The 11,382-nt window shown below is 33.3% G+C and overlaps 4 protein-coding genes across 13 annotated transcripts in view; 1 reads left to right on the plus strand and 3 right to left on the minus strand.

Moving 5' to 3' along the window:
- Window positions 1-439: 439 nt before the first annotated feature.
- On the minus strand, window positions 440-4,833 carry LOC108755803 (ADP-ribosylation factor 1). Of its 2 annotated transcripts, none has more exons than XM_018499081.1 (5): window positions 4,727-4,833; window positions 2,923-3,093; window positions 2,166-2,275; window positions 1,942-2,067; window positions 440-1,868 (listed from the first exon to the last, which is right to left on the minus strand). In XM_018499081.1, exons 2-5 carry the CDS (start codon window positions 3,068-3,070, stop codon window positions 1,704-1,706), a joined length of 549 nt encoding a protein of 182 aa, XP_018354583.1. In that variant the 5' UTR covers window positions 3,071-3,093; window positions 4,727-4,833; the 3' UTR covers window positions 440-1,703. The 2 variants fall into 2 exon arrangements, with proteins under 2 accessions (XP_018354583.1, XP_018354584.1); XM_018499082.1 differs by lacking the exon at window positions 4,727-4,833 and adding an exon at window positions 4,432-4,719 and having other exon boundaries at window positions 1,704-1,868.
- A 2,105-nt stretch (window positions 4,834-6,938) lies between these two features.
- LOC108755802 (rac GTPase-activating protein 1-like) lies at window positions 6,939-10,041 on the minus strand. 4 transcript variants are annotated; one of them, XM_018499079.1, is made up of 6 exons: window positions 9,965-10,041; window positions 8,176-8,357; window positions 7,895-8,049; window positions 7,432-7,821; window positions 7,079-7,205; window positions 6,939-7,022 (listed from the first exon to the last, which is right to left on the minus strand). In XM_018499079.1, exons 2-6 carry the CDS (start codon window positions 8,344-8,346, stop codon window positions 7,008-7,010), a joined length of 858 nt encoding a protein of 285 aa, XP_018354581.1. In that variant the 5' UTR covers window positions 8,347-8,357; window positions 9,965-10,041; the 3' UTR covers window positions 6,939-7,007. The 4 variants fall into 4 exon arrangements, with proteins under 4 accessions (XP_018354581.1, XP_018354579.1, XP_018354580.1 ...); XM_018499077.1 differs by having other exon boundaries at window positions 7,002-7,205; XM_018499078.1 differs by lacking the exon at window positions 9,965-10,041 and adding an exon at window positions 8,780-8,987 and having other exon boundaries at window positions 7,002-7,205.
- The window catches only part of LOC108755800 (putative methyltransferase NSUN6), a 4,860-nt gene continuing 445 nt past the window's right edge, over window positions 6,968-11,382 (plus strand). Inside the window, exons 1-8 of one of the 4 annotated variants that reach the window (XM_018499071.1) lie at window positions 6,968-7,047; window positions 7,184-7,283; window positions 9,176-9,386; window positions 9,478-9,600; window positions 9,981-10,176; window positions 10,261-10,423; window positions 10,614-10,824; window positions 11,011-11,298. In XM_018499071.1, the coding sequence (XP_018354573.1) occupies window positions 9,267-9,386; window positions 9,478-9,600; window positions 9,981-10,176; window positions 10,261-10,423; window positions 10,614-10,824; window positions 11,011-11,298 (1,101 nt within the window). In that variant the 5' untranslated portion in view covers window positions 6,968-7,047; window positions 7,184-7,283; window positions 9,176-9,266. Of the gene's footprint in view, window positions 7,048-7,126; window positions 7,284-7,490; window positions 7,568-9,062; window positions 9,387-9,477; window positions 9,601-9,980; window positions 10,177-10,260; window positions 10,424-10,613; window positions 10,825-11,010; window positions 11,299-11,382 lie in introns of those variants that run through there. The other 3 variants (XM_018499068.1, XM_018499070.1, XM_018499069.1) reach the window with 3 other exon arrangements.
- LOC108755801 (deleted in lung and esophageal cancer protein 1 homolog) overlaps window positions 10,117-11,382 on the minus strand; it is a 4,470-nt gene continuing 3,204 nt past the window's right edge. For 2 of the 3 annotated variants that reach the window (XM_018499076.1, XM_018499073.1), the window contains exon 8: window positions 10,130-10,205. The gene's annotated coding sequence lies outside the window, so the exon portion shown is untranslated. Of the gene's footprint in view, window positions 10,206-11,382 lie in introns of all 3 variants that reach the window. The other variant, XM_018499075.1, reaches the window with a different exon arrangement.

Here is an 11,382-nt window from a genome sequence, read left to right on the forward strand (position 1 = left end):
TTCATTATGCATTTAAATAGAACGGATGAAAAATATCGAACAATCATAAATCGGAGGAGAAGGTGGCCAAATTTTGATTAGACAGTCTTTAGCTGTCATTAGTGATTTAGATACACGCGCGCGCGTGCGCGTATCGCTATACGTCTTTGATCTTAGGATGCGAGAGTAATCGATGATAAAAGAATTGCTTATCGTAAAAAATATCTATTGCCGCTCTATTTTTATTATACATTAAAGTTTGTTGTTGTACCTCTCAATGTTACACGCGACGTGGGAAATATTCGGAATTGATTACCGATCTAAATACGATTTACCTAAATAAAAATAGACTATGTATCCGTTGGCGAATAATGTATGGACTACTTATATAAAGCACAATTATAATATATTTCACAAATTGTTTAAACATTCATACATAATTATACGAATTTTCGCATATGACGAAAAGGCGATTGAATGAAAAATTAGAGGGGTAGGAGTATATTATAAAAACAATGTATTTCAAAGACAAAATAAAAAAAAACGTTGGGACATCGAAGAACGACCGTAAATTATAGTACCAAAATTAATGGCGTATAACGCCACAGTAGCAAAAGTTTATGAATTTAACAGTTTACGAGGCCTGACTCTTCGCTGACAGCTCGAGAGCCTTTTCAAATCTCTCTCGAATCTTTGAATTTTCCATCGCGTTCACTGCACAATTTCGGAATGTCGAGGATATATTCTAATTCTTATCGAGGTATAATAAATAAATCATTTTTTTCTAGCAAGACATATATGTTTGAATAAATTGTAAGCTTTAAGGCGGACAGATAAAAGGAAGATGCGCACCTGCCTGTGACCAGATAATTACCGTCAGATAATTATCCACATCTTCAGTTTTTCCAAGTTTTTTTTTATCGCCGAGAATTTGAAAAAATAGAAAGAAACTTTTGTAATTAGGAAATGATAAGTCATTGCATTGTCTGCTGCAATCACTGTTTGCATTTTCGTGTAAATCGCGCTGGGCCAAAACAAGAGCAATTTTTGAAAATGTAGTGGACAGAGCAACATTCTCTCGTCTATCGATCACATTTTTATCATATTTATATAATGTAATGTACAATATGCAGCTACATTATGATAATCGGTATGTCCAACGCATTCAAAACTGGCAACATTGTGGGTACTTTACCTTTCTCTTTTCTCGCGCGCATGTATGTGTGTGTGTGTGTGTGCGTGTGTGTGTATGTCTGGTGTGTGTTAAATTTTCTCATCGAAGAGAGGTATCATTTTACTCATTAATCAATGTGTATCGTATGTTTCAAAGTTAGGTACTTTAATATAATTACTTCCAAGTTTTCCACATGTTTGTGGCATCTCTGTGTAAAAAGTGTAACTATATAATGCTAATATAATAATAATAATAATAATAATAATTATAATAAGTTGCGCAAGGCAATAGTCCGATGTGGCCGTTCGATCGTGTGCCTGCGGCCGCTTCTCGCTCCTCTCTCCCCTTAAAAAAAAAAAAAAAAAAAAAACCTACTGACACACAGTCAACTCCCAGGAATAACCTCTTCTACATTTTCCACTCAAATCACGGAGAGCTTTGTATCGGTTGTTTCTTTTGTTGCCCATTCGTAGTAGAGGGGGGAGGAGGCGTGCAGCTGTTTTTGTATGATGTTAATAGCAACTGAATGTTGACAGAGTAATTTTCCCAATTAGCGATTGGCATTTTTCAGCTGATTGGAAAGCCAGTCGAGACCTTCGTAAAGTCCGTCTCCACTCGTAGCACACGTTGCCTGGATGTACCAATTGCGATTACGTAGAGAATGTAACCCCAACTTGTCGGTGATCTCTGCTGCATTCATCGCGTTTGGCAGATCCTGAAATGTTATTTATTTAATAGTGTCCTTTGCTTAAATCACTCTTATGAAAATCCAACAAAAGACTACTTACTTGTTTGTTAGCAAATATGAGAAGTACCGCATCTCTAAGTTCATCTTCCGCCAGCATTCTCATTAACTCTTCACGTGCTTCACCAATACGTTCCCTATCATTACTATCAACGACGAATATCAATCCCTATAAATTAAATATAAAGAAAGTGATAATGGAATAAAACATCAACTTAATGGAAAAACATTAACAATTTACAATTAATAAAAAAAAAATTAACGTACTTGTGTATTCTGAAAATAATGCCGCCACAAAGGTCTTATTTTGTCTTGGCCGCCTACATCCCATACAGTGAAACTTATATTTTTATACTCGACTGTTTCTACATTGAAACCTAAAAAATACATTTACGTGCGTGTAATGTTACTTTCACATGTTTATAAACTATTACAGTATTTAAGGCTGCTGAGTAGTCACCACGCCACATTGAATTGTGATGTCAGAAGTGACAGAGAAATGACACATTAATCTTTGCCACATACCATTTGTAAATAAAGACAATTTGGATAAAACAAAATGGCAAGATCGCATTGAACATTTATCGAAATGAAAAGAAATTATATTCCTTCCTCCTGATAGTTGGTAAATAATTGTAAAAAGTATAAGTCCGTTTTTTATCACATTTTTATGATTATTTACCAACTGTAAGAAAGGGATAAGAATAGCTTTCACACCTTTTTTACAATTGTTTTATAGCAATCTCATCGCTTTATCCAAATTGCTTTTATTTACAAATGGTACCTGATAAAAATTAACATATCATTTCTTGCTTCTGACATCATGGTACAATATGGCTGTGGTGACAACTCAAAAGTTTTTTTGTATAAAAACTCTAAAATATATACAAAAATGAACTATATTATAGTCGAATAAATTGAGAAATTGTAATTGTTTATAGGAAATGTACAAAATATTACTTAATATCTGATAATACATTCTTTAAATTACAGATGCACATGAAAAAAAGAGACATGTACTTACCTATAGTGGGAATTGTAGTGACAATTTCCCCTAATTTTAATTTGTACAGAATTGTGGTTTTACCCGCTGCATCAAGACCCACCATCAAAATCCTCATTTCTTTTTTGCCAAAAAGACCTTTGAATAACGTTGCAAACATATTCCCCATGATTGGAACTTGTATGTCAGGACCTGAACATATGCATATATATATATGTATATATACACACATATGTATACACAAACACACACCACACACACGCACACGCATACACATGTATGTGTGATATATATATATCCATTACATTTTTTTTGTTATATAAATTGCAATAAAAATAGCTTATAATATATTCTCAGAAAATATATGTATCAAGTATGTCAAACTTTTAAATACATACACACACACACACATATGCTTGATTTTAACATATTGTCTAGAAACATGTTGGGTACGGTCAACACGATGCTGCAAATGCTTTGGAGCATTTTTTAATTGGTCAGTTTGTAAAATTTTTTCTTCTAATTGATCCATCAAATGCTTCAAAGCATTTGCAGCAAGATTTTGATCACAGCCATTGTCATTCTAAACAATAGATTATAGCTCCTGCATATCCCTAATTTCATCTCCAATTTCATAGTTTGAAACTATGTATTTATATTACATTTAACACTAAGCAACACGAAATACAATGGAAAGTATAACATTCCTATAGTTTTCAACTATACAATACAATATATTAAGATGTGATACATAATTTTTAAATGATAGAATTGTAGCATTCATGTAAGAAGAAATTGGGTTAACATGATGAAATAAATTCAGCAACATTATGTGATTGCTAAATACGCGCGTAGTATGTACAAAAAATATTTATGTATATAAATACCATCTAACATTTGCAATTGGGAAATATTCGAACATGTATAAAATTGTCGATTCTTTTGCTTCTTCTATCTCTTATGCATAAAATCAAGGAGGATAAATATTTAACAGGGGCATCGTAAGCAACGATAGACGAAAAAACGATTGGTATGTGAATGAAAGAGAAACTCGAAATCGATTGCGACGACACGAGAAATGTTAAGACACGTTTTTCGAAACGCAGCACTCGTGATCAGCCGGAGCATCAATCTCCAGCTTACGCGGTTGCAGTCGTGCGATCACGGCGTATCCACGCGTACACAATAAGAATTAAAGATTTCAAAATCTCGCAAATTAACCTGATCACATAAAAAAGCAGTCACGAGAGGACATGCATACATACGTACATACATGACATACACACACACACATACACACACACGCGCGCGCGCGCATACATATATACACGCACCCTGACGCACACACGCACAGGACAATCGACAATGAATCTCGACACGGCGGGAATCGTACGTTCGATACCTTTCGTCAAGGGAAAGAGAGAGAGAAAAAAAAAAAAGATGATGAAAGAGCATGCACGAGACTGTTCACGCTGCTCGCTATCGATTCTCATCCTCAACAAAATCGTTGTGATTATCGGACCAGCATACCCTCGGGGATCGCTATTGACTGCCTTGCCGACGATCTCTATGCGGTTTTTGTACTATTTAAGGGTGTTGGTACTAAAAATAGCAGCAGAGCGTGAAACCGCGCGAGCAAAGTAGAAGATATCGTGCGGTTTGCGAAGCCACACTGCGTACACCCGGTGGCCTGTCACCTTCGACCTACTCCCCAGAGAATCGTCAAAGGTTCCCCGCTCAAAGATCCATTACTCAGAGATTTGATCTTACTATCGAGTTCTCTGGTGACGCCACGTTGCACATATATGCCACTTACGTTACTTACGTTTCAGTAAAAAAGATTATTTTCACGAGAAACGATAAAACATAAAACCAACACTCCCGAAAAGTACCGTATGTCAAAATGGCGGACGTGAAAAGGATCTGTACTTTATGCCACGTATAGGGTCATCGAGCTGCCACGATTGGTTCGACGAGTCACGTGACGATGGAAATTAACAACACGGTACGCGACAATATCGCGAGATGGTGCCTCGTAAACCGGTAAACGTCGAGTTTAGTGCCCCTAGAATTGATGTGAAGTAACGCGAGAAAGCTCTGTGCGTTTTGTTAACTCATAGGCCCTGCGCACAATAGAGGAAATATTAGTAATTAGGTCCTGCGCACAATGGACGAAATATTAGTAATTAGGAATAAATAATAAGATTTCAACCTAGAAACCAGAAATCGTGTTCTGATATGTAACTTTTGTATTCTGGTATTTGGTAGGCTGAAATCTCAATATTTATTCATATTTATTCCTAATATTTGTTGTAAATAATGTGCGCAGGTTCATAGACCACTATAATTAGACTAAACTAGAGACTCTAGAGATAGGAGTTCGGCAGAGGTTTTCGGGAGATGTTCTAGCAGAGGGAAATCTGAGTCAGAGGCCATGCTGCCGACTTTTCTCCTAACTCCTGTTACCGTCGAAATCGCCCGTAAACTACCACCAGTACATCCACTTTCGGTTTGAGAACTGCGTAACTATGGGTTACTATCGGTTGTTCCATCTTTTGGTAAATTTTAGCTGTTGGGTAAGTAGCAAGATTACAATGCAATCACATGCGTGGATTACCAGATTTATCTCACAGTAAAATTTATCAAAAGATGGAATAACCGGCCGGGATCCATTTACTGACACGTCGATAAAATATTGTATTGCCGAAAGTGGATGTGGTTCATATCTGTACTACATCCACACAATAAAAGCGTGCCAATTATCCATGTGAAAGAATCGATAGTCGGCACACTTCTATCAGGGCTACGTTTCAAAATTTCCTCTCTGAGGAAAATTTTACTCGAAGTATGCAGTACATAATGTATACTATAGCATATAAGATCTTTCTCGAAGAGGAAGTTTTGGAATGTAGTCTAGAACTCTAATACGGATTTACAATAGGCGTTTTAAGCCGTAAAAAATTGATCAATTAGTCCGGATCTACAATAGGTGTTTTAAGTCTTAAGCTGTAAGAAACTGATCAATTACAACCGAATTTGAGAAGAATAATCAATTGTAATTCATTCATTTCTTATGGCTTACGGCTTAAAAATCTATTGTAGATTCGGGATTACAGTCGAATGCGAGAAGAATAATTGGCTGCGTTCAGCAAATTCAACAGTTATGTAAGGACTTGCTGCTGTTGGTATATTCTTTTAGATCGTCCAATCAGATTTTAGATCTAGAAGAATATATCAATAGCAACGAGTGCTCATTCAACTGTTGAGTCTGCTAAATGCAGCCAATGATTATGATTCGTCCATTTCTTATGACTTAAGGCTTAAATCCTATTGTTAAAGCGGGGAGCACAGACTCTTGCATAACGCATAATACATAAAGCATAAGAAATTCAAGCAATCAGTTTTTTATTTTATGAAAAGGAAGGAAACGAAGGACATTGATTGGTTCAATTTTTATGCATTACGTGTTATGCGTTATGCAAGAGTTTGTGCTTCCCGCTTAAGGCTTAAAATTCGATTGTAGATCCGGGCTTACGGCCAAATGCGAGGAGAATAAAGCGGGGAGCACAGACTCTTGCATAACGCATAAAACATGAGGCATAAAAAATCAAGCAATCAGAGTTCTATATATCACAGAAAGGAAGGAAATAAAGGACTTTGATTGGTTCATCTTCTTATGTCTCATGTGTTATGCAAAAGTCTGTATTTTAATTGATTATGATTCGTCCTTTCTTATAGCTTAAAAGTCTATTGTGGACCTAGGATAATATCTTATTGTAGAAAGCCCATTACAGCGTGAAACGTGCTGAAACGTGGATATTGCGTAGTTGATGCGTAGTTGGGTAGAAAGCTACAGAAAGCAACGACCATTATATATGTACATATAAATGCTACAAATTTATTGAATATCTCCAATTATATAATAGCATATTTTCAGTTAGATATCTATCAATAATCGTCAGTAATCTAGCTATCAACAATAGTTTATAGTTTATAGTTTATAATGATAATTAAATTAAGATTTAATTAAATTTAATCGCGGTACAGTGTTTTTTATATTTCCAGATTAGTCCACCAGTTAAGTAACAAATTTCCTAGCATCGTATTTACTTCATGACAACCTGAAATATGAATTGTGACACAAAAGTGTTGTGTTATTATTTCGTGCAGTACTTACAGATCCACCGAATAATGTTGCTGATTTTCTGCATTCACATGAAATTAAAGTAACTTGAATCTTGCATTCTGTGTGACATGTAACGGGACAATTTCTACATTTCAGTGCTATCTTTCCAAACCTGATCCTGACATTAAACAGAAGGGAGATGAGATATATAACTTAGGACCGGTTGTTCCATCTTTTGGTAAATTTTATCTGTTAGGTAAGTAGCAAGATTACTCAATCATATGCGCGGATTGACAAATTTACCTCACAGGTAAAATTTACCAAAAGGTGGAACAACAGGCTCTTAATGATCTAAATTATTTCCTCATTATACAACTGTCGCTAATCATTTTCATAGATATTACCTCTTACCACATGGAATACATGTTTCCGGTTTAATAACTATCTTTGATATAAAGCTATGATTAACAGAAGACGATTCGATCTTGGATAATTTAGAATCAATATTTTCTTTGCTAGATGCAATTTGGGTTGTGACAGGTACAGAGCGTGCACTATCTTTTACCTTAATTTTCGCTGTTACTCTATCTGGCGAATTAAATTCTACAATTTTATCTAATGTGCCACACTGTTTATTCATAGAATATTCACCACTAGGTTTATACTCTTTCCACTTTTTTTCTCTCTGAACCTTTATAATAGTATCGGTATCCAAATCATCTTCTGACTTGGATAAACAATTTAAGTCACTTAATATCGAACCCGTAGAATCCGTTTCCACTATTGTAGTTAGACTATAAAAATTATCGAATTTTCGTGTAAATAGAATATATATTATACAATACTTTACGCTAGGTCTATACCTACTGTCTATCACTCCATTTGTCTTGGACGGTTGAATTATTACTTTTATATTCTACTTCGGGTTTGTTCAGAAATTCTAGTTTCTTTCTTACATCTTCGTTCAAGGTTACTTCTATGTCATGAAATAATATTTTTTTAGCCATGTTGATTTGGCTTTCCTTTGAAACACAAATATACATGCTTTAAAACTAAATGATAAATATTTTCTAATTTAATGATACATATATCTTTAAAACAATTTTTTATAAGAGAGCTTAGGAAATTAATGCTAGAAGAAGTTTTACCAACAAGTTTTTATGATGTTCAATCCTTCGACGTTTACGTTTTTCCTCGTCTAAATTTCTTCTAGCATGACATAATTTTTGATGAAGACTCGCAGTTTCTCGGCGTATTCGATCTAAATCTAAACAAAGTTGTTGATACTCTTCCAAAGGTAGACATTTTGTTTGTGGCATATTGATCAAAACTGTATTAAAAATATAAAATGAGTATCATATTAATTTATCGCGAGTGTCTATACACAAAAGAAAAATTAATTTATTACAACACGTATTGTCCAGATAATTTTAATTATATTAGTTTATTGGTATTGTTAATTATATGCTATGGATAATCATAAATTTAAGACATTTATTTTTTTTATTTTTAAATAATCATCTCGAACAAACCCTAATAACAGTGACACATATCATTGCATGAGTATTCTAATTTTCTCATTCAACAAATAAGTATAATATATAATGCTTTTATATATGTAACAGTTACAATGTTGAATAGGAAAATATAATATTGATATCATGTTACCAGCTGTTAGTTGATATTTACTAGGATAGCAATGATAATAATTAAATATGTGAAAAGCGCACAAGTGGTTTTGTATATACAAACCTCCATTTACTCACACAGGATGTTGTCATGTCCCGTAAATGTCAAAAATTGATAGTTTCTTTGTTTCCTAATTACACTACTAACACTCTAAACTTGCTACATAAAAGTAAATAGCTGCATAGCAAATGAGAACTGTTATGAAAATAGAAAAAATTTTTATGCGAGAGTTTTATCAACCGTTATGTTTTGTATAATCGATTAGTCTTCAAATTCTTCATTTTTACCAAATGGTTAAATAGAAACTTCCTAGTTAATAAAATATATTCCTATATGTGATGTTAAGAGAGATTTTGAACAATAATTCAGAAGATATTTAAAATTTCGCCGCGGAAATGTTTCTGGATCTAAAAATATCCATCTAAATTATAAATTGTACCAATAATTATCCTATATTAGATGTTCAACTAACTGCTGAATAATAATTGAGCAATTGCACCAAGATTCGTATGAAGATAAATAAGAAAAATAGAAAAATAGAAAAAGAGAGATGTCATTACAAGTGCATTGTTTGCCCTTTAAACATAAGCTTGAAATATGTGATGAATTAAGGGAAGACTTGAAAAAAGCGATAACTAACGATAAATACTTGGAACAATCTGAAATTGAGGTATTTTAATAAAATTTTCGAAAATTATCTCACTGCTATTACGCAAAATCAAATATTTTCTATTTGCATTAAAGAAAAACAAAAATTGTAGGAAAAGGTTGATGCTCTATGTAAATGGTTATGTACAACACCTAAAAAGAGCTTTTATCGACTAGATCGTTTTACGGATTATTATACGAACGATCTGAACAATTTATGTAAAGCATTAAAGCAGGTACGTCAGATAAATCAATTTTTTTTAGTAATACATAAATATGATATTTAATAATTTTAATGCTAATCTTACTACAATAAGAAGCAATTGTGACATATATATGAGTTGTTTTTCAGTCACAAACTATATTATAAAAAAAACACACTTAAACACTTACACTTACACTGAAATATTTCTCGTATATTTCCAAGACATTATATAATCTTGACATATCTGAGATACATTATTATTCCTTAAACCTTCGTAATTCCAAAACAAAAAAAAATGTGATTTGTCCTGGATATATTCTGTATAGTATATATTCTAGATATCATTTCTAGATACGTACTTTTTTTTACAAGAAAATTTTACATGTGATACCTACTTGTATATTACGTTAGGATGGCAAACCGGATCCATCTATTCACTTCTTACCGGATCTTCCAAATGGAATAGTTGCAGTCGACAGTTGGGATTTTTCGATATCTCTTGATTTAAAGATATATCCAAATGAAATTATCGTTGACGCTATATGTGGTGCGGCTGTATTAAGAGGTTCTCATATTTATGCTCCTGGCGTTATTGGAATGCCAAATGGTAGAATCTCTGTGTACACAGAATTCTTTCTGTAATTAAAAGTATCCGTAAAAGAATCTTATAATAAAATTTATTTAATTATAGGTTTAAGTATTAATACTAAAGTTAGTGTGTTTGCTGATGTTACTGGTCAATGTAAGAAAGGTTTAATTAAACCATATGCAAATAGTAATAAGATATATTTAGGTAACGGCATTCTTCGACAAACAAGGAAAGAATTATTTTGCAAAGCAGCTAGAAATCCACGGTATAGAATTTCAAATATACCCGAGAATAGAAGCTGACTTACTTAATTACGTTAGAATAGATGGTTTATAAAGAACCATCACATTTAAATTATAGATGTTACACAATATTTAAATGTTAAAATGTTACACGCATGATAACTTTATTCGCGTTATTAAATCTTTTCTATTTTCTACTAAATTATTTTCCAGTGGTATTGCAATAATTATGACTGATGTAATCTCACGAGTTCCACAATTGAATGTAAATAATGAATCTTTGAGACCACATGCATTATTACAAAATTTGCCCTCTATTGTGTGTAGCCTAGTTTTAAATCCTCAACCAGGTGAAACAATCCTAGACATGTGTGCTGCACCTGGCAACAAAACCACACATATCTCCTTGCTTATGAAAGGACAGGTAAATGTTTAAAGAAAAAAAGAATTTTTTTGTTACACAGCACATAACATATCATTATTCTTTCCAATTACTGTGTACATTTTATCTACTTATTTAAATTCGCACAAGCACGAAACGATAACATTCAGAAAAAAAGTAAATATGTAGTGTATTCACTTTAATTATCATCTTTGATATAATTTTCAGGGTACAATAATAGCTCTGGAGAAAAATTCAGGTAAAGTGAAACGATTTAAGGAAAAATGTAATGATAAAAATATAAAAATATTTTGTTGTGACGCTACAAAGGCTGTCATCGAAGGAGAGCATAGTTTCGTCCATACCGACGGACCTCCATTCGAAGAAAATTATTTCGATCGTATTCTCTTAGATACTCCATGCAGTGCATTAGGTCAAAGACCGCAATTATACAATACGATCACGCCGGCGCAACTTCATTCTTACGTTCCTTTGCAGCGAAATCTCTTTTCTACCGTAAGTACACAAATTAAATTATTTGCCATACAAATATGTATCTGTAATCTGTTAATTATATATATGCACGTAGATATATATATA

Source organism: Trachymyrmex septentrionalis, unplaced genomic scaffold (genome assembly GCF_001594115.1).
Source record: "Trachymyrmex septentrionalis isolate Tsep2-gDNA-1 unplaced genomic scaffold, Tsep1.0 scaffold9, whole genome shotgun sequence".
Taxonomy (NCBI): Eukaryota; Metazoa; Arthropoda; class Insecta; order Hymenoptera; family Formicidae; genus Trachymyrmex; species Trachymyrmex septentrionalis.